Source organism: Coffea arabica, chromosome 6e (genome assembly GCF_036785885.1).
Source record: "Coffea arabica cultivar ET-39 chromosome 6e, Coffea Arabica ET-39 HiFi, whole genome shotgun sequence".
NCBI classification, from domain to species: Eukaryota; Viridiplantae; Streptophyta; class Magnoliopsida; order Gentianales; family Rubiaceae; genus Coffea; species Coffea arabica.
The window spans coordinates 62,416,193-62,438,915 of record NC_092321.1 but is presented as its reverse complement, the minus strand read 5'-3'; the positions used below and the strand labels follow the sequence as shown (position 1 = coordinate 62,438,915).

Below are 22,723 nucleotides of genomic sequence, written 5' to 3'. Positions count from 1 at the left end.
GAGCATCCTCTCCAAGGCCACAGGGAATTAGTTGGCCCTGACACCCCGAACGTAGTAGTGATTAAATACATAGGTGCGTAATGATTAATTACTACCAAATGTAGTAGTGATGTGATGACCGATTTTTGTGTCGATCTAAAACAAATAAATAAAAACAACAGAGATGGTTAAATACAGGACTTAAATTCAAGCCAGGAAGAAGATATAATGCATCAAGATACTGCCTGCCTGGCCAATAACAAAACGAAAACTGATTGTGCAGAATTCTGGCAAACAAACAAAAACACGGAGCATTCATCATCGGCGGAAAAGGATGGACCGAAATTGGGTCCAATCGAATCGACGAGAAATGATAATCATCGGCGGCGGCTAGTAGTGGGAGTGCACTTATGACTTTAGTGGTGGTATGAAAGTTAGGATTGTCGGATAATGCAATCCAGTCCAAGTCAGCGTCAGCGTCAGCATCATCATCATCATCATCATCAGCAATCAATTATAGTCTACAGATAGAAGATATGGTAGAAGGGGAGGAGTACAAGTAACAAATACTACAATTTTAGGATTAGTGGGGGCCATGGAAAGAAACTTTCAACTGTCAAGGTCCGATGTTCATCATCGGCGGCTCCTTCGCCTCCTCCTCCTCCGTCTCTTCCTTCTTCTCTAGTTCTCTTCCCTTGGAAAAAGTAGATCGTCGAAACTAAAAGCATCTCTGCACAGAACTGCCTGGGACATCCACACCGCCAACTAACTCTGCGGTGAAACTGAAACTCGAAGGGATAACTCTGCTTACGTGAACGCTAAGGTAAGCACACACCCAAAACCAAAAAAAAAAAAACCAAGATTCTTCATTTTTTTTTTTTTTGGGGTTCGGTGAAAGGGGGAAGGTGAATTGGGGTATCTCCAGTCTCCTTCGTCTCCTTTTTGTAACTTGCACTCATCAGAAACAGATAGAGTGACGGACACTAGTCTTTTTTTTTTTTTTAAAAAAATCTCCAAATGAAAAATTACTGCTGGCAGCCATTCTACTAGTCTTATAGTCTAGTTGTAGTACACTAGTACCAGTAGCAGTAGAAGACTAGAACCACTATAAATATTGGACATGCACGCTCACCGCTGAATGCAAACACCGGAGGTGTCGTATATATATTCACATAACTGAACTGAATTCAACAGTTTCTTTTGTGAGCTCACTTGGTAACTAACACCCCCCCCCCCCTCTTTTCTGTATCTATTTCTATCTCTATCGCTATCGCTATCTCTCGTCCCTCTCTCTCTCTCTCTCCATACTTTCTCTTCTTTGGAATTTTCTTCTTTTCGGCTCTGCTCTTCCTTTGTTTACTGCCCCGTAAAATGTAGTAGTAGCAGTAGCATTAGTTGTACTAAAAGTATAAAGTTTTCATCTTTCTGGCTTATGACCACCGTAATTTGGTGTTTATTTTTTTGCCCAATAACAAAAACAAGTTTTCGTCTTCATTCAGCCGGCCGGGTCAAATGAAAATGAATGTTTGTTGCCAATAACACTATACGTTGTCATAACTAACAAAACAGGGAAGTTAATAATATCCGTATGGCTCTTCCCATTCACAAACGAATTCCCATGTCTTCCCAATTCAACGCACGTGTCCTTTAGTTAATAATGCTCTATTGTTTCAGGGAAACCTATGTTGAAATCAATCCCTGAAACAATTTGCACCCTTTTGCTTTTTGTTCCTTACCAGCACTCTTTATGCTATCTTGTGTGTGTGTGTGTGTCAGTCTGACGATGACTTGAACTGAAATTCATTCAGAATGCTGTTACATATTGTTCAACCCTCCAATTCTGCAGCTCTCTCTTCCCTCTTTCTCTCTGCCTCTCGTTTTGAATTTCAATGTTCCACAATTGCATAAAAGCTTCGAACTTTCTGCTTCTGTTTTTTTCTTGGGAGCTTTAGCTTCTTTTTGCTTGTTCACGTTTGTCCTAAGTTGATTGATTGTGCTCCACTTAGAAGAGGTTGTCAAATGTCAGTGGTACAAACTACAAAGCATAGCCCAATTCCTCTTCTTTTGATTTTTTGCCTGTTTTGTTTGAACGGAACTTTGATGTATTTTCTTGTAGTTTGGATATTGTAATTTTACATTGCCCAGAAGCAACTGTCTGACATCCCATCTTATCTGCATTATTCGATACTGCCTATATATCTGTAGTGACATCCAGTTATTGCGGAAAGTAGCCGTATGCTCTGCCCGCTTTACTACTTTAATTCTGTTATTTTGGCCCAAACTGAACCCAACTGCCTTCTTTATTCACACTTAAATAGGGTGTCAAAGTTCTTAATGCGGTGAGGAGGAAATGGGTTCAAGTCGTGCCCAACATTCAATTGTGATTTGCTTGTTACTTGCTTCATGGATACCTTATCAGGGTTTTGCCTTCGGAACTGATACAAATCAGGCAGCATTTCTGTTTGTAAACGTTTCTGAAGCATCGGCAAGAAAAATACCTGATACTGTATTTGGTATATTCTTTGAGGTTAGTTTTTTAGTGAATAAAACTGGTCCAACTCAGAGGCCAATTGTTTTTGTTTGCTATAACTGCAATTGCTAAATTAAGTATTCCAAAATTTGGTTTGCTTGAAAATATTTCATGTCATATGTTTTTTGATTGAAGAGTGTGTAAAATCATAATCAGTCTTTCTCTTATGCTTATTATTAGGCTATTTATCCTGTGAAATGTTTTTCTTATCTGCGAGCCGACTGTTGATCTCTACGTGGAGTTAGTTTGGCACAGCTATGTGAATAGACTATTCATGTTTGGGGACAACTTTTAGAACCTGTTGACCTTTAACTCTTGATTGATTATATACAAAGTCAAGGCCGTTTCTATTTTCAGTAGTGAATTTTAGCTGTCATACATTAATATATTTGCTTTTATTGTTCAGGAGATCAATCATGCTGGAGCTGGTGGACTGTGGGCAGAGCTTGTTAGCAACCGAGGTCAGTTTCATATTTTTTGTGTATGCAAGTTGGAAAAAAAGCCAAGTAGTATCAATTTGGTTATCAACTTTGTTCTAATTTGTCTGAGGTAGTGGCAAACTTGTATGCACCTTCAGTGAAATCAAAGAAGGTTAGACATGGCAAATTATTCTAGTAGCATTCGTTTTTCTGTGAAAAATGCATTTTACTCAGTCCTCTTCTCTGTCCCTATTAGGGGTCCTTTCTTCTATTGCATTGCAATACAGACATGATTGATGCAAACTCCTTTCCTTTTCTTTTTATTTCACCTACCTAATAACTGCATCTTCAATACTCCTGGAATTCCTAACTTGTGTTGTAACATATCACAGTTTTCAGGCTTTGTGTTAGTTATGGAATTTAACCTGATGCTTGATCATGACAGTACGTTTACATCAATTTACTGTACAAAAGTCATCTAATTTTATGAGTTGAACTACACCATGCTTTCGCCTTATTGCTCTTTCCTTTTGTTGCCTTCTCAGTTTCTCTTCTTCCAGAATGTTTTAAATTTTTTTTTTTGAATAATCCTTCTATTGAACAACATTTTTGAGCAAACAAAAAAAAAAAAAAGAGAGGTCATTTGCAATTTCACTACTTTTTTCGTTTGGCTAAGTGGAAATGAGCATCTGATATTGCAAGCTGTTATCCAGCTACCTGCCATTATCCGCCTGTCAAATAAATTATGGTGTCTAGGGCAGCATCTTCTGCTTCTTGTGTTTTCAACCCTTGCACCCTGCATAGGATTGTTGTCTGTTGCCATTACTCTTGTTTGATAGACAATTTACATTGATTGAAACTATCACAGTGGTAACAGACCAGTTGCTTGTGAAAATTCAATTTCAGGTTTTGAAGCTGGGGGCCCCAACACTCCCTCAAATATTGACCCTTGGTCTATTTTGGGGGATGAATCATCTTTGATTGTATCAACAGACCGTTCATCATGCTTTGATCGAAATAAAGTTGCACTGAAAATGGAGGTTCTTTGTGACAGTGGAGGTGCCAATAAATGTCCTGTTGGAGGAGTTGGCATTTATAATCCTGGGTTCTGGGGCATGGTAAAAATTGATTCCCTCTTCTGTGGTTTTGTAAGTTTTTGATGCAAGCTATTATGGAGTATCCTTTCCCTTGCTCTTTTTACAGCACAACCTCAGCTAATATTGGTAATGCTGGTTTTTACCATTTTGACAATGGCAAAGAGCAAAATTGACTTGCTTTGTCATGTGATAGTTTCAGCTGTATTTTAACTTGCTATCTATGGCTTATGCTGGCATCAAAGGCCTGTTGTATTTTGGGCCTATTCATTGGTGGTGTATTGTAATACATAGAATAGTGGAGCACATATGCTGACTTCATTCCCTATTTTTGACTTTACCTTTTCAAAACTGACATTCTGCAACTTAAGTATAAGTTTCTGGTCCTATTGGCACTTTAATTGCTGTGGATGATTGAATTGCTCATGGTGGTACCTGCATCCAACAAGTTTTGTTTCGCTGTCATTAGGATTCTGGCACCGCACTACAAGAGGTTTGGGTTTTTTCTATGTACATCAGAGTGAGGGAGAGAGATAGAGATAGAGAGAGGCTATAATATGTAGGACTATTTTGCTCATCTGTGATAGTTCTTAAACTCCGCACTTCAATCTGGCTAAGTTATATTTCACCCACAAGATCAGCGATTGCCTTCTGGGGGACAAGACCTTCTGGTAGCGTTAACACAAGCATTTGAAGGGTCTCGAATGGACAAAAAATTAAGGACGAGAGAACAATTTTAGTTTGGCAATGGACTCTGATTTTGAAGAGTATAGTTAGCACATGCATTCTTCACTTAAAATGCATCACCTCTGCATGGTTTTAGTTTGTCTGCGTGTCATGATGATTTGTGTCGATGTTTATTGTTCATTCATTTGATAATTTGTATTTCAGTGTGATTTACAGCATAAGTTCTGGCATCAACTGATGAATGCATGAGTGATGCTAGTTTCATAATAGTGTTCTTCAGAATATATTGGAATGGTTGTTCAGCTAAATCTTCTCTGTAACTCTTGTTTTCTTTCAGAATATTGAACAAGCAAAGACCTATAAAGTGGTTCTCTTTGTACGTTCTCTTGGTCCCATTAATGTATCTGTATCATTGACTGGGTCAAATGGATTCCAGACTCTGGCTACTGCAAATATCGTGTGAGCTTCAGCAGACCTATATGCAGTTTTTCAGAGGTTCTCTTATTTACTGATTCAGCCATATCAGCTATTGCTTACTGAGTTTTCCTCATTGTTTCCTTGCAGTGCTGCTGACGTTTCAAACTGGACAAAGATGGAAGTTCTGCTCGAAGCAAGATCAACTGATCACAGATCAAGGTTGCAACTGACGACAACAACAAAAGGTGTTATATGGTTTGATCAAGTTTCGGTTATGCCTTTGGACACATACAAGGTAAGTTTTTCATGGTAGAGGTTAGGTTTTAGAATGTTGGTTAAGTTGTGTGAGTCAACAAGCTGGAATAGAATTTACAGGCTTTCCACGTTGAGATTACACTCTGGGTGTTTATATCAGAAAATTTCTATGACAAAGTTTTGAAACTAAAAAATCCTTATCAATATGATTCACTAAATTTGCATGACAATTTGGGCCAATAAGTTGCTATTTAATTCATAACTTTATACCAGTGAGTCTCTTCATAGTTTTTTATGGTCAAAGATTTGTAAGGTGGCTTTACCTGAATTTAGTATTTGCCTGGATAAATCAAACTTCTGCTATCTGTGCATTTGCCTGGGTAGATCAAACTTCTGCTATCTGTCTTTGTTATCAACTGTAACCCTTGATGAGCTTGCAATTGTCCTAGTGCTACTTAAAATTTTGATTCTAATTACACAAGGAAAAAACTGTTGCACCTCCCGTGATGCTTCTTAAGAGCTGAGGAAGCCAACATTTGTCACCAGAATTTATGGGGGAGCACAAGATTTATCGTGAGAGGGCAATAACTGTTGGGATTCTGTAATTTTTCTTTGGTTAGGGAAAGGTGCAATCTGGAATCATCCACACTGCTGATACAAATATACCAATTTCTTTTTACACACTAATATTGATCCACCAAATTAACTTGTGGTACTTAGAAGAGTTGTATTCCGAAATACCCACTAACCTGTTAATTGTTACAGTAGGTGCTGAATTCAGCATAGAATAGTATATCTGAGATTTGAGTTGGATGGCAGGACAAGGCTTCTTACAGTAAATGAGAATTCTTCGATTCTATTTGACAAGTGCACAATTTATTTGGGATTTTACCTCTTCATTTGGCCAATTTTGACATGGATTCTTATGAGTTAAACATTATAGTAATTATTTTCCGTCATTGACAATTGATCTGTTTAAACTGTCATCCTCTATTATAATTATGACTTTCAGAACTATGAGAATAGACCCAAAAGTGCAAAATCAAATTGAACCTCATCTGATGTTGGTCAACTAGAGTTAGGAAACAACTTTAAGCTTTAGGACCTTGGGGTGGATTGGTGGGATGGGGATAAAATCTATCAGCCAAGCTTTAACTGTCAGTCCGTTGGATTTGAGCTTTAACTGCTAAACCTCAGGAGTATTAGAGTTTAGAATTGTTATTCAGCGAAGTATATCGGTTTTGATTACATATTGAATGTGTAGTAGCATTCTACTCGGTGGCTTCAAAGATATAAAATCAATCTGGTATTGTATTGTCTATTTGCAGAGGAGCTTAGAGCTTACAGTTTGATCTTCATTAAATTTCTATTCTGTAGAATTTTTGTCCTTGATAAAGATTTTTTGCACAGGGACATGGTTTTCGGAATGATCTTTTCAGTATGCTTCAAGATTTGAGACCAGCTTTTATCAGATTTCCAGGTATTACTAACTTTGGTTCTTCCATCAACCTTGCGTCTTGGCTTGTGGCATTGATAATTGCAATTATTTTAATGAAGTTGGAGGACAGATTTGGTGTTGCAAAGAACATCTTACATGGTGTTGAATTGGGTGTTGTCAGAGTAGATTCTATATGTTAATGGTACTCTGGTTATCAGTTGAGAAAATTAATATCCATTCAAGTCAAGTTTCAATATTGGCACTGAGGGTCCGACCACTTGGGTTATTATTCCCAGTTTCTAAGATGGTCTTTCAAACAACGGAAAATATACATGAAAACAGGCTTGAGAAAGTTCAAGGAAATTCATAAATACCTGAAGATACTTGAGTGAGATTGTTGAAGGGTGCATTCAGTGGTGATCTTATCTAGGAATTGGGACAACCCAAATTTTTGAAATAAAAACTGAGGTATTGACGTTCACTGAAATAATCATGATAGATTAGAAAAATCAGGTCTACTGGTGCCTAAATTCCTAGCACCATTAAGTCTAAATGAAGCTATAGAACAATTGAGGAAGTCTTATCTCAAAGATTCTTCTGTATGAAAGCTTGTTTGAATAATTTGCTTAATGAGTTCATGAACTGTGTCCAACATGCTACTTATGAGACCTTTCTTATCAGACTAGCATCAGCCTATGATGGTTATCAATTTTATTCTTCCCGCCTTCCTTAATTTCCATGATCTTTTCTTTAGGGTGACTTGTCCAGTACTGAAAGATGTGATTTCATCAATAACTGGTACTGATGGTAAATCCCTTACACTAGGTGGTGGAGAAAGTGATTTCCTACACTTACCTAGCTCTTGTAAGATAGAAAAATCATGTGGACCTAATCCAGCAAGGAAAAAACTTATAGTGGATCTATAGATGTGGTGCAAAGACCCACAGATCTCAATCTAGTAACAGCTTCTGGAACCAAACTATTGCCACTGCCCTTTGGGCATGTGGGAATGGAAACCAGAAGTGTGTCTGGGGCCTTTGCGTTCCAAGGAACCAAACCATCAATAGTAGTCGATTTGGCATGAGAATTTTTGGTAGTACCGGTGAACCAGATGGCATAGCTCATACTTTTTCATATTGGAAAAATCGTAATTCTTTAGAAAATCTTGCGAGACACCAACCTTGTAAAAGGAGATAATGAAGTATTGAAGATGGCTAAAGCTAGATGGTTAAAAATATTGGATTGCAGTCATATCATCTCTTCTGACAAGTGAAATGTTTCTAAGCTGCATCAAGTGGATGTTGGAATTTATACATGCCTCATATTATATGTATTATTTGGTTGTATGAACATGGAATAATACCAGGAGTTTCAATTTTTCAAAGTGCATGTTGAACCTACCTAAAGCAGTGATGTGGGAAACGAGTTGACATTTGTTTTAGTTTCTCTCCATTGTTCAAGGCTACTGAGGGTAGTTCAAGAAACTATCAATTATATTTATTTGCACTCATTATGCTTTATTCTTGTGTTCTGCATAATAGTTATTTCATCAATTAGTTCACTATTAGTCTTAGTAAGGACTCAGAGGCACTGGAAGTGCAAAATTCTTTAACATCCTTTTTCAAATTTTTATTTCAACTTCTAATAAATTTGGGGGGATAATGGAGCACATATCCTTCAGATCTCTTTTTCAGGACGTTGGCCAAACGGCTCTTTAGTTCTTGATGGGATTTGCTTCAACTTTTATCCAATACATTGTTTAAGAACAGATTTTATGAGTTATGAGTTCAGACCTATTTCTCATAATGAGTGCTTGTATGTACTACCAGTGATATTGTTTAGGGCTGTATAGGCCTTATATTATGTACTCATGATATAATTCAGATCTGTTTAAGCAATTCACCTTTTTATTTTTTGCGCTTGTATTTGCTAGGTGGCTGCTTTGTTGAAGGTGAATGGTTACGAAATGCATTTCGCTGGAAAGAAACTATTGGACCATGGGAAGAGAGGCCTGGGCATTTTGGTGACGTTTGGGATTACTGGACAGATGATGGAATGGGGCATTTTGAGTTTCTCCAGGTAACATCCGCTTTCTAGGAATAGGATCTTGGGTCTCTAGTTCTTAACTATCATATTTCTATGGTAATCTTCTCTTAATGTTAACAGTTTTATATCCTTCCTTTTTTTTCTTCTGTAGCTTGCGGAGGACCTTGGTGCATTACCAGTATGGGTGTTCAATAATGGTAATATACTGGAATCTATTGCAATTATAACATGTTCTTTGTGACCTTTCTTCCAATTCAGTGATTGCCTTTCTGTTTTCTCCTTTATCGTAATACTGATACAGTGCTGTTCACAATTTGCAGGAATCAGCCATAATGATGAAGTTGACACTTCTAGCGTCTTTCCTTTCGTACAAGTAAGTTTCTTGGTACTTTCTTCATATATATAAACCATCCATTATTAGATCAAGCATTATAGCAGCATATATATATTCCTGTGTTTAATGAAAATCTTTCTGGTAGAACTTGGATGCATCTTGACTTTGAGACCTATTGATTAGATATGAGATCATCAATTTTTGACACGATCAATCAACATTGTGTCTGTCAGTATTAATTGTTGATTCCTTCCTTGATATTGTTTAGATCATGCTTAAACAAAGTCCTAAATATGACAAGGTCATGAATTTGTTTAAATCATATAATTTCCTCTGAACAAATTTGTCATAGGCAAGTAGTGATAGCTTGAATGTGGTGACTTGCAAATGTGAACATTGCTCTTGCACCAGTGACATGTATTAAGGTCATTTTCTTAATATTTTTACTTGCTTTTGAATTACTTGTGCTAATTTCGTTGAGTTTTAGCAACATATTCTCCTTAGAGGTTAATGTAGCTCGGTTTTTTCTGTTATCCTGCAAAAGTTAGAAGTGCACTATACGACACTTTAGATTGGTCAGACACACACTTCATCCCTTGGTCATTTGATCTTCAAGATTTCATTGTACACTCTTATAATTTTGACCTTAAAATTGTCTTGCTGTAGGAAATTTTGGATGGGCTTGAGTTTGCAAAAGGTGATGCAAAATCCAAATGGGGTTCTGTTCGAGCTGCACTGGGACACCCCGAACCCTTTGATTTAAGATATGTTGCTATTGGTAATGAGGACTGTGGGAAGAAAAACTACCGTGGTATGCATCTCTTCTTAGAGTTGGTGCTTTCCTTTAGCAAATTAACCTTTTTGTTTTTCCTTTTACACCACCATTAGATTTTGTTATTTAGTGGTATAGTGAGGTGCGTATCAAATGAATAAATATGTGAAATAACATTATTTGCTTAATATACAAGGATCTAGTTCACCATTAGCTTATGTAAAAGGTGAATCTTTGATGTTCCTCCTATTTCCTCGTGATTCAGGAAATTACCTCAAGTTCTATTCTGCTATAAACCAATCCTATCCAGACATCAAAATGATTTCGAACTGTGATGGAACTTCTAAACTGTTGGATCATCCGGCTCATTTGTTTGATTATCATGTGAGAATCTAATATTTCATGTATTTGGAACATTCTATAAGCAGCATGCTCTTTAGTTGCTCATTATATAATATAGCTGCTCATTATACAAGTGTAACTTTTGTATTGTATTTTCTTGTTAGGTTTATGAAAATGCTAATGTTATATTCTCTCAATCTCACAAGTTTGATCATACCCCACGCGATGGTCCAAAGGTGTGCAACGTTTTTTGTCTGATAACATGTTAGTTTTAGTTTTTCATTTTCTTGTTTAGATTTTTGTGGGTCTAAAGTCTGGTGTTTTATTTGTAGGTTTTTGTGAGTGAGTATGCTGTGACCGGAAATGATTCTGGCACGGGTAGTCTTTTGGCAGCACTAGCTGAAGCTGCGTTCCTTATTGGCGTGGAAAAAAATAGGTTATTTTATTTTCCTAACAATCTTTGGCAATCCTATATGGTATAGATGTACATATTTCACGCATAGAGCAAAACAATATAATGAATTGGTCCTTGTTGGGTTTTCGGTGGGGAAGAAAATCCTTGAATTTGCTATATGTTTAGGGAGAATCCAACAAAATGAAATTGTAGGTCACATGTGTTTGATGAATTAACCCGGTAGCATTTTTGTAAGAAACTGCTGTATATTTACTTACATGGAAAAGGCAATCTGTATGGTGCCAAACTAGGTCTACTAATAGCGAACACTTTCTTATGGCCATTTGAGATCCATATTTTGTTGAATTGCTAGCATAATCTAGAGATCACATTCTTCAGTTAAAGATGCAGTTGCTGATATGTCATTATTATTGCTGAAAATCGGCTGAAAGGTGAAACTTCAATTGTTAGTGGTAAACAAAACCTAGTTTTAATTGGTATATACACTACTAAATATGCTTGAGGGTGGAGTATATCCATCAGTATTAGATAGAATCTTTGGCTGATAAGGACTTCATTTTTTTTTTTTGAATTCAGTGATGTAGTTGAAATGGCAAGTTATGCACCTTTGTTCGTGAATACCAATGACAGGAGGTCAGATTCATCTGTTTTGACAGTAAAACTTCTGGTTCCAAAATGTTTCTGATTGATGATGGATTTCAAGAAGATCTTTTTTTTTTTTTTTTTTTTTGATACAGGTGGAATCCAGATGCGATTGTATTCGACTCTTCACAGGTGTATGGGACTCCTAGCTATTGGATGCAGCATTTTTTCAAAGAGTCAAATGGTGCAACTCTTCTCAATTCTACACTACAACCTAATCCTTCAAATTCACTTATAGCATCAGCTATTCAGTGGAAAAGTACAGTGGATAATAAGACTTACTTGAGAGTAAAGGTATGACTATTATATTATGTGCTATTATTTCGGTTTGAGTAGATTGTTATTAAAAAAAAAGGGTTTCTTAAGGGCACATATTCTCCAAGAAAATATTGATGTTGATTGAGCTACTAAAGCATGCTTATGCTATTATGATTTCCAGCGCATGATCCACACAACTTGGAAAAGTTCTCTCATTTCTCATGCATTTGTATCTCCATTCTTGATGTTTACATATGATCAATGAATTCAAACTCTTCTGGCAGATTCCCTGTAATGAATGGAAAAAAAAAAAAAAAAAAAAAACTGCTCGCCCGTTTTATTGTGCTTACTACAGCAATTTGATGCCACATCTGGGCTACTTGGACCAAAATTATCTCTTTTAGCCTTAAAGTACAACAACCTTTCATGGTATTCGTAGCCGACTTGCTGAGAGTGCAATATTTTTCATTTTCTTTTTCTATGTCCTCTTTGCCCTGACTGAGCATTCCCAACTCGTTTGCATTAGGAAAACTACTTCTTTTTTTCAGTTCATTTCTTCACATCTCTCTTGGCCTTGGGTATCATCAAAGTTAGTTTCAGCGACCAAAAGAAACAAATATATCATCTCTAAGAATTTGTAGTACATGGATTCATATTCCCTTTTGTATTTCGAAGAGTTTTTAACTTAAGTATTATCCAGGTTGTGAACTTTGGAAGCACTGCAGTGGCTCTCAAGATTTCTGTTTCCGGGTTGGGGCAGAATTCAACAGAATCACTTGTTTCTACGAAGACAGAGTTAACATCAAGCAATGTAATGGATGAAAACTCATTTGTCAATCCGAAAAAGGTAATAAGCCTATTTTGCAGTAATTTACGCCAGGATGAATTTACAATTCACACATTGAATGCCGTCGAAGACATGTAAAACAGTAAAATCTTGAATGATTTGGTTTGGTTTTTTTCCTTTTTAATTTTGATTTCCTCCTGGTGAATATGTAGGTAGTGCCATTCAAAACTCTGCTGGATACTGTTGGGGAGGTCATGGATGTGGTGCTCTCTCCTCATTCACTCACATCATTTGACTTGTCGATGAAGTCGGACAATAATATCCTAATTGCAGGATCCGATTCTGTTCTTAGATCATCATCATCCTGATAATGCAAAACCATCATGTGTATCTGATTCATCAGATAAACCATCATGTTCTTACAAACTAATGGTAATGGTGATATTATAAAGCATATTTAGTTCTATGTCTGCCATCTTATATCAGTTAATATGCTTCCTGTTGCTACTGCTGCATATCTTAAGTTGGTTCTTGCCAGCGGTCTCTAACGCAGTGAATCTCTCTGATTCGCATATAATTTGCTCCAAGCCCTTGAATATCAAAATACCAAAAAAATAAAAAAAATAAACACATGATGTGTATATTATACATACACACACACATATATATATATGGTCCGTGTTCACCACTTTCAGAGACTGAGCTTCTCGAATTGTTGTGCTGCTGCCTAAGTGACTATCACTTTGTCAGTTTCAGAATTCCTCTCATTTTGTCTTGTCTTGTAGAGCACCATACCATCATCTCTAGTTAGTTTCATTCAATACTACTCCTAGTAGTTCTGTTAAAAAGGCAAATCCACTTTGGTCAACTTACTTCCAAGATTTCATGTCGTAGAATTAGATGCCAGCTTTCATGAAATTTTATCATACATTACATTAGGTGCATATCACAAACTCCAGACTGCCGAAGCTTTTGCAGGTACTTTCTCCTCGGTAAAATAACCTATAGCAGTGTCCATAAAGAGAACTAACCACTACTCTATTGCAATATCTATAAGAGAACTAACCACTACTTTAATGCAATAACGAGGTTGCAAAGATGCATACAAGGGACCCTTTTTTTTTTAATTACCGTTACTGATACAGGGAGAGATGCGAGGAGTTTGCAGAGATACAAGAGACTCTTTACAGTACTAGAGAACTTGTTGAGTATCTATCAAGGTGAAGCTATGTTTAGCAACAAAAGAATTGCTGTCACCAAACTGCACCACCAAAATTTAGCATATGCTATGATATACGATCAACCAAATGCAAATTTGTCAGATCAGAGTCCTTCAAGATGGTCGATTATCACACTTCGAAATCAGATTCAAAAGCTGTTTCTCCAAGTCAATCAAACTGAAAATGACAACAAAAAAAAAAAAACACATGAGCATATGAGTCGGAATACGGCATATTCCATCAACATATTGGACAGGACTTCCCCTAACTTACATCTCATATTTTTGAAGTGCTTCCTTCTGTTTTGCTTTATACAGGTCACTATCCAGAGGTAGGCTGCTCAAATTATTCGCTGCAAAATGAGCAAAACACACACGTTATCCGAAAGGCAATCATCATTAGCTTTAATCAAATGGAACTCAACCCTGGAAATGGTATAAAACTGTACAAGAAAGACCTAACCCCTGATTCTTTTGCATTCACAACTTTAAAGCAAGACACATGGTACAAACACCTCAAGCTCGAAAATGAAGAGTACACAAGAGGGGGAAGAAATCAGTCAATATTTCCATCTTTCTTTTTGTGTTATAAAACACCAAACTTTGTTGAAAATCTGTACTTATACCACCACAACCAACATTCAGGATGACGAACATTTTTTAGGTTATTGCAGCACCTATGAGAACTTAAAGTCTTGTTTTTTTTTCTTATAGCCTTGTATTTCATGGAACATTCATCTTCTACGTATTTTATTTCTCAAGCCCAACAAAATATTTCACTCTATTGACTACTAGGATGCTCCCTTGATTCGACTGAAACCAGTTTGATCTGACTGATATCTGAAAGATTCACATTACAAGCTGAATACATTCTACTAGTGATTATACCTAAGGCCTACAACCCATTATTTTGACATCTAGGATATTGAGACCAGTACAAGAATATGGTAGAATGAGCTACTTATCAGTGTTTTTACCTATAGAGGTGTCCTGCATACAGGGTACACAATTTCTTCAATAAGGCAACTCATAGGCAAATAATTATAGCTAGCAGACACAATCTCTTATTCGACTGTGCTCACTGAGACTTACCAAAAACATGAATCATATGCCCATCCAGTAACCGGATTTACTTACCAGCAAATAGCACTAAATCTTTGCCCATTTGTCAAATCCAGATAGCCATTTTGTTAACCTTCAATTTCAGGCTTCACATCATATGTTGGTTGAAAAAGTTTTCTGAATCACAGAGCGACCTTATTTTGGTAATTTCATGGTATTTATTATTCTCAGATTAGCTTTTGCAAAGAACAGTAATCATGATATGAGGCAGTGAGTAACATTTAGTTGTAAACCTCGGGATTTATCAAGAAAGTACAAAAGCTAACACATCTCACCCACCAATATTTGTGATGTAAAAAGTAAACTAGATCACCACAGTGCTGTTGGATGCAATACCTACCACGAATCATGTACCATTACCTGTATTCTGAACTGGAACAATGGCTTTAGTCTCCACACTGGTTTGCACATCGTCAGAATGAACTTTATGTGTAACTTGCACTCCCTTCTCAAGTGAAAATGGACGTACTAGTTAAAATAAACCCAGGTCCAGAAGTCACATCTTTCTAGGAGACAAAAATTGCACAAGCACAGAACAAAAGCATACAGTACGTTCTGGGCCTAAAGCAGAATAAGTATATTACCTTGCTACAAGAACACTAGTAAATCAACAAATTAATAGAAGATAAATTATTAGGACTAAAGCACTTATTGAGTACAAACTATGATTTTTTATTTGCTATCAATTTATACCCTCATCAAAGTTCAATTTTGTTCATGAATATCATCTAGAAAACGATGAACCATAATCTTTGTCCTCAAGTATGATTTTTTATTTGCTATCAAGTTATACCCTTATCAAAGTTCAATCTCATTCATGAATATCATCTAAAAAACAATGAAATCTTTGTCCTCTTGTAACATCTACAGTGACAGCAAAGTCCTCCTCGGTATAGAATGTTAACAAATCCTTTTTGCCAAGGAAGGGTGCACACCCAGTTATACAGCAAAAAAAATTGAAACACACTGCTAGTCAAAGCACGACATAACATTTTTTCTTAAACACCCTAACCAGTGTCATAAGAGCATGAAATTTCAATGAAAGATAGTGGCCAACACAAATTTTACACTAAATTGGACCATAAGGAGGTTTTGTGTGCTTCAAGCTCCAAGATGAGTGCTCATGGAAATATCCACTTCAAAGGTATCAAACATAAAGAGGAAAAATTGCTAAAATTGATCTTAAAGCTTTTGAGCTACTTCCATCTCATTTTAATTCTAGGAGTTAATAAAGAAGCAGTTGAGTTCTTTAAGATAATTAAGTCCACATTTGGTCTTGGAAGAGGCAAAGTTTATTGTCTAGCAAAATCACATTACTGACATGAAACAAAAGGAAGACTCCTTAAGCAAAATACATTTAGCCAGGATTGACATATTTTTGACACACATGATTGTTCATAGGCAATCATACTGCTCTCTATCCAATTATGTAGGAGTATAACCATTTAAATTCTAATTGTGCACCTCTGCACAGGCAAATGTCAAAAGTTATGCATGGTTATAACAAAATCAGGCTCTTGTACAGCTCCAATAGACTAAAATGCATCATTTTTATCTTTAAGTGCATAAATGAAAGTTTTTGAATTCTATGGATACCTCCAATACCATTTTTATGTACATACATAAGTTTCAATGGTATCAGGTTTGCAGTATCTGTTGTAGCTTGCTCTTGGTATAGAGTCACCCACTTCATATAAATATATCAGACTTGCCAGAAAAAAACTAAAACAGCATCCACCAACATAGCCAGACACTTTTCCTGAGACATATAACGCGTCCTATGACATCAAGCATCTAGATGAAAAAATCATGAGAGACACTAAAGTCCAGTCCATAATGAAAAATCCACTTCACATCACATGCTCATATTGTAAGTTATGATTTGACTGAAAGCAAGCATGGCGATCATGGACTTAGTCAAGCCTCCGCGCCTAAATTCTTCATCTTTAACGTTTCCTAATACATGCATAATTCTAAATGGCCCAAAAAAGGATTAACCAAGAAAAAACAACATAGCAATTCCTTAATATGTATTATTTTAAGACCAAAAAGTGTAGATTGAATCTACAAGAAGCAGAAAAATAGAAACTGCCACACAGAAAACAAGAATTGCCCAGGCAAGAAGTCAACTGTGACTTCTTCTGGTCAGGTATAGATGAAATAATCTAAAAAGGCTGAAAAGAATAAAATTGATATTACACATCAACCTCACAGCAAATGGTTTGATCAAGCTTGCATGGTCATTATGCATTGAATCTTGATGGGGCTCTGTAAGCCTTTCTTCCTTAAAATTTCTCAACAATTTGCCTTACAATTACCAAATTACTTTAAATCCTATCATAAGCTTAATGAAGACCATTAACGCATCTAAATGAAACCATTTCTTCTGTTTAGTAGTCAAGATTCTATTAGTTGGCAAAACAGATCATATGGCAGCAAATTACACCTCCAACCAGCATATTCCACTCATTAGTAGCCCCAGTTCCAATCTTTCAGCAACCTAATAGTTAATTTATAAAACATTAAACACCCATCTCCGACATTGCCATTCCATAGAAAAGAACAAATGCATCATGTGCTTGAACATCATGCTCCTGGATTTCTATTTCACTACAAAGGTCACAGTGAACACTAAATCCTAACTGGCATCTTACAACTGTTTGTACTAATTATTATCCAAGAGCTAAAATAGATTATCAGAATGCTTATTATTACCTTCAAGAAGCTTATTATCAACTATGTTGTCACCACTAATCCTATCAACACTAATCCTGACTGGCATCTTACAACTGTTTGTCCTAATTATGATCCAAGAGCTAAAATAGATTATCAGAATGCTTATTATTACCTTCAAGAAGCTTATTATCAACTATGTTGTCACCACTAATCCTATCACCATTTCTCCTTCTAATATTACCATGACCGCTATTTAATAACAACTTCTAACTCATGCAAGTGGAAACAACATAATTAACACAAGAATTTTCGCTCTCTTGTTTTTTTATTGGGAAGTAATTTGATATAAGATCTGTTAAGAAAACAAATAAATAAAATACAGTCTTCTCTACGAGCTTAAATGTTTAGATGAAGTGCTAAATCCCAACATATAAGAGCAATCATCGGCCTGCTGACACAGAACAATTGGGCTAGGGTAAACCTTTAGGATGTTAGATTCTTATGATTCCTAAGAACATCATAATCAACTTTTCCCACTAGAACAAGTCATTTAGATCTTAATACTTCACTAGTAAATCCTATCCTCTGAGCAGCACACAGAATCTTGTCTTTTATCCCTACCCAAATCCATAATCCTCCCACCACCTCCCCTTTTATGTTCCCAAAAGAAACAAAAAAATGAAAGAGGAACTACATTTTTTTTTTTGTTTTGTTTTTTGGGGAGGGGGGGGGGGGTTTGAGATAGAGATAGAGAAATTCATGATTGAAACCAAGAAAATGTGAAATATTCAGAAAACACAACTGGCAACACAAGGCTAAATACAAATTTCATTGTATTCCCCTGCTTAAAAAATGTATGAATATCACTTCAACAAGAATCAGAACTGATACAATTACTTCAACATAAATCACAGGATATTTTATGTCAACCAATGGGCTACATGAAGCATGTTTTGCATGTTTTATACAGTATTATCAAATATTGAAAAAAAACAAAATTTCAAACTATCGAGCTATGACACATGAAAATTCTCCAACTCTACCAAGCCATGGAACATCAGAACTCTAATTAAATACAATAGGGATTTTTTTTTTGTCTAAATTAACCTTTAAGTTTATGATTGCTATTTTCATTCAAATATGATAATATGGAAAGGAATTTCATTGAATATTTGTAAGCCGGGAAAAATACCATCTTCTTCTCCTTTCTCTTCAATATTTTCATGTGGCATTTTTTGATGTAATGCATCAAGTGGTAACGGGAATGCCTTGTATATAACTGTTCTCTGACTTCTGGATTTTCTGTCAGCCAGTCTAAAATATCCTTAGATTTAACTGGCTCATCTGTAGCCAACGACTCTAACCAGGAATAAACTGGGCGCCATTGATCAGTTCTTTGAAACCGATGGTCGAATTGATTACCATTTTTCTCCTGTAATGAAGCACGACTCTGTTTAATGATATATTTTTGACAGAAACAAATCCAAATGGTTGATATTCGAGCATTTATCAAGCTAAGAGAGCAAACAGCAAACTATGATAGTCAGCTCCCCGGAATTGGACAGGTGGGGAAATTGCTGAGATGAAAATATGATGGATAATTAGGCAAAATGCTCAACCCATGGTCCAATTAAAGGCAAAAATAGCAATCTTTCACCAAGGAAAGGTCACACATAAAACAGGACACGACAAAAAAAAAAAAAAGAGTTCAAAAAGAATTTGACAGGCAAGACAAATTTTGGTTTTGATGAATAACATAGGCTGCAGATTCCTTCCCCCCCCCCCCTCCGGGGCCGGCCAAAACAAGAAGAAGAAGAAAATAAAGGTATGCATGCTTGTCAAGTTATTTTCTTCATTATTATTTTTTAAGAGATTCTGAATCTGAATAGCACTCTTTCCCTTTTTTTTTTTGTAACTTAGAATCTAATCTTCCATAAGGCATTACACATGAATCAAAGATTTTATCACAAAGGCACAAAAAATCAATTGGCACCTGGCAGTCAATCAACAAAGTAGAAAGGACAAGAAACTCAGATAGAGGGAATGGCTGTGCTGTAGACAGAGAAAACTTGGTTGGGAATGGTTGGTCTAGGATATGAAAAGAAAAATAAATAAAAGAAAAATAGAAGCAGTGAAACATTTATTATTTTTTTTTTGAGGAATAGATTAGCTCTAGAATATCAGAATGTCAAACTCTATCTCACAGCAAAACATAGACATAGTACAGGAATTATAACATCCTCGAAGCATCTTTATGCTTCCAACTACTCAGCTTTTCGAGTCACCAGATATCATGACCTGCAGAACTTCCTACTAGTATATTATAAGGCTGCAGTATCTCCTATATAAAAGGAATTGAAACAGAAAAGTCAAGTAATATGTTGAATTGGCTTACTAGGAGGTGCATCACATTCTTGAATGTCTTTTTTTTTTCCCTTTTAATTTTGGGTGAAAAGCAAAATGTAAGTTGAACAACATTAGCCATCATTCTGTTAAGTAAGACTCAGTAATCCAATATGCTTATGCATCCTTATATGATACGGGAATTATTGGCTCGCCTTAGACATATAGATTGCTTGAAACATGAAAACTTAGGGAGTTCAATAAAAGTACTAGAATAAAGCTCACTTTGGTTGAGTATACAGTTTAGATGGATTTTCCTGATAGAATCATGGAAAAATGTTAACTTGTAGATAGATAAAGCAAAAAACTTTCAGAACCATAATATTGCTATGGCTGTCATAAACCTAGGGTGGATAATAGTGGAACACTGAGATGCACATTGCAGTTGAACACTCCTGAATCCTCCATCAACACAGACTAACCAACAAAAGGAAGAAGGAACCATAGCCAAAGAAATATGAAGTTAACATTCAAAAAAAAAAAAAAAAAAGCTATCTTTATATTTTGCAATAGGAAGACGTGCTAACTCTGTAGGGCAGATAATCTCCCCAAGAATTAATTCTCTTGATAGAGATAGGGTGCAGGGAGGCAGGCTGATTACCTCAAACAGATATATAGAAGCATGTAATTGTAACTAGAAACCGAAGAACTAATAGTAATAGTGATATAAATGATAAGATTACCTCGTCAATAGGAGGAGGAGGGGGAGGAGGAGGTGATGGTATTGGTAGGGCAGCAGTTTGGAAATGGTGGTTGGCTTCCTCCTGATCCTGGCGGGTGGGGATGATGGTTTCAGTATGAGTTTGATGGAAGCTGATTTTGGCTTGGGTCTGCGGTTCTTGTTGTTCCATTTAATGAATGTAGAAAGAGTAACCACTACTTTGTTTTCCGCCTCGCTAATAATACTCTTTATTATTCTATTCGATTCGATTCAATTCAACGTCCTCCCACTCCCAGTCGGGCGGGGTCATGGGTGGGTTGGCAACGGCGGCAGTGCTGGCTGGCTTCCTCCGGAATCCCTTTCCTTTTCTTTCTTTCTTTCTTTTGTGGGCTTTGCTTTTCTTTGCTGTTGGTTACGCTCATCCAACCCAATTGCAGAACTGCTAATGCTGCTGCTATTGTTCTAACTCATGGACTAATCTGTCCTTGCCATTGAACCTTTGATTAGGTAAATGTAAAAGGTTGGGGTTCTAATTCTGTCACCTTTGTGCTTCTGTACTATTGTTGCTGCTAGTGTTAAATATTTATTTAGCAGTAGTAGTTCTGGTTGGAGTAGGGCTGCAAACGAGCGTCTCGAAAGAGGTTCGAGTCAAAGCTCGAGTCGAATTCGATCAATATTGAATTCGAGTCGAGTTTGAGTTGGTCAAATCAAACTCGAGTTCAAAATATTAAACCCGTTAGCTCGCGAGTGGGCGCGTGAACTCGAGTATATATATATATATATATATAATTTTAATAGTAAAATTATATATAATTTTAATATTTTATTATTTATTAAGAAAAAATAATTATTTATTATTTTTATTAGATTAATTTCCAAAAACGCGAGCTAACGAATTACTTACGAGTTAGAAGTTCGAGTTACTTTACGAGCTGACAATTCGAGTTGCTTGCAAGCCAAAAAACGAGCTGAATTACTTACGAGTTAGAAGTTCGAGTTACTTTACGAGCTGACAATTCGAGTTGCTTGCAAGCCAAAAAACGAGCTACAGCTCGTGAGCCTTATCGACTTGAGTTCGAGCCTAGCTTTTCCTTGGTCGAGTCAAGCTCGAGATCAATTTTCTTGTTTCGTCGAGTTCAAGTTCTAACTCGAGCCTACCTGTTATCAAGTCTAGTTTGGCTCGATAAGTTCAAAACTCGATTCGATTCGGCTCGTTTGCAACCCTAGTTTGGAGGGAGTGTACACAGCAGCATTATTAGGAGTGAGGATGGATAAATTAGGAGAGCTTTTTTGATAGTTTTGCTAGTACACTAGTGTAAGTACGTATGTTTATTGAAATTTCGACCACGCCTTCAATTCCCCTTTAGTCTATAACTCTCCTCTGCATTCTGCAAAAGACACGGCCAACAGTGAAAGGTTTAACCAAGATAGGATTTTGGGCTGCAATTACAAACAGTGCCTCCATTCTGTTCACAGGATCACGTCGACCATTTCAATTCCCTGCAAATCTCTTTAGGTTGAAATAGAATCTTGATTTGCACAATACGTTTCATGGACAATTCTGGTAGCTACAAAAAGATTGCGTTTTTCTTTTTTTTTTTTTTTGGCTTCAAAGCATTTGAGCAATTGAGGCTTTCTGGCCTTGCGAAGAAGACTGAAGAAAGGCCCATCTATGGCGGCGGAACCCCACTGTCCTCCAGCTTTTGAGATCCTTCTCAAGAGCTGTATGTAAATAATAATATTAGTCAAGTTCAGGGGCGTCTTATTCATACTATATATTTCAGTAGTAAATTGTGATTCAGGCAAATACTAACAAAAATCTAGTTTTGATTGAGAGTGTTAAGAGCAGCAAACACTCTTAATTTAATGGATAACAACACACTTGGTCTCGGCCTTTCTGATAATGGATAAGAATAATGTCTAGGATGTAATCATATTAATAGATAACTTAATGTAGTGTTACAATATTGTAAGTAACTAGAGTGGTCTGCATCAATATACGAAATGCCAAAATGTTTAAATCCAAATGAGATAGATAGTGCCTGAAGCAGATGGACTGGTGGGGTCAAGAAAGAAACTTTCACGCAATTAACTAAGGGAGGAAGAAGGAAGAGTTTATTTCTGAAATACTACTCCATATATATGTATATATGTATGTATAATAGCGCTACACTACAAGTCTGGGTCAACTGCTGCTGCTGCTGCTGATTGCTGAGTTCTTATCGTA

At 36.4% G+C, this 22,723-nt stretch overlaps 2 protein-coding genes across 4 annotated transcripts; one reads left to right on the top strand and one right to left on the bottom strand.

Annotated features, from left to right (window-relative positions):
- Nucleotides 1-217: 217 nt before the first annotated feature.
- On the top strand, nucleotides 218-12,881 carry LOC113696695 (alpha-L-arabinofuranosidase 1-like). Of its 3 annotated transcripts, none has more exons than XM_027216076.2 (18): nucleotides 218-802; nucleotides 2,298-2,506; nucleotides 2,916-2,970; nucleotides 3,835-4,046; nucleotides 5,047-5,168; nucleotides 5,274-5,421; nucleotides 6,792-6,861; nucleotides 8,753-8,898; nucleotides 9,017-9,062; nucleotides 9,186-9,238; nucleotides 9,866-10,010; nucleotides 10,237-10,355; nucleotides 10,478-10,549; nucleotides 10,646-10,749; nucleotides 11,305-11,361; nucleotides 11,466-11,664; nucleotides 12,329-12,475; nucleotides 12,628-12,881. In XM_027216076.2, the coding sequence occupies exons 2-18, from the start codon at nucleotides 2,330-2,332 to the stop codon at nucleotides 12,781-12,783; spliced, it is 2,028 nt and encodes a 675-aa protein (XP_027071877.1). In that variant the 5' UTR covers nucleotides 218-802; nucleotides 2,298-2,329; the 3' UTR covers nucleotides 12,784-12,881. The 3 variants fall into 3 exon arrangements, with proteins under 3 accessions (XP_027071877.1, XP_027071888.1, XP_027071882.1); XM_027216081.2 differs by lacking the exon at nucleotides 218-802 and adding an exon at nucleotides 1,056-1,194; XM_027216087.2 differs by lacking the exon at nucleotides 2,298-2,506 and having other exon boundaries at nucleotides 220-802.
- A 633-nt stretch (nucleotides 12,882-13,514) lies between these two features.
- LOC113696715 (uncharacterized) lies at nucleotides 13,515-21,053 on the bottom strand. Its single transcript, XM_027216095.2, has 5 exons — nucleotides 20,519-21,053; nucleotides 18,625-18,864; nucleotides 15,117-15,201; nucleotides 13,909-13,987; nucleotides 13,515-13,812 (listed from the first exon to the last, which is right to left on the bottom strand). The coding sequence occupies exons 1-5, from the start codon at nucleotides 20,684-20,686 to the stop codon at nucleotides 13,749-13,751; spliced, it is 636 nt and encodes a 211-aa protein (XP_027071896.2). The 5' UTR covers nucleotides 20,687-21,053; the 3' UTR covers nucleotides 13,515-13,748.
- Nucleotides 21,054-22,723: the final 1,670 nt, after the last annotated feature.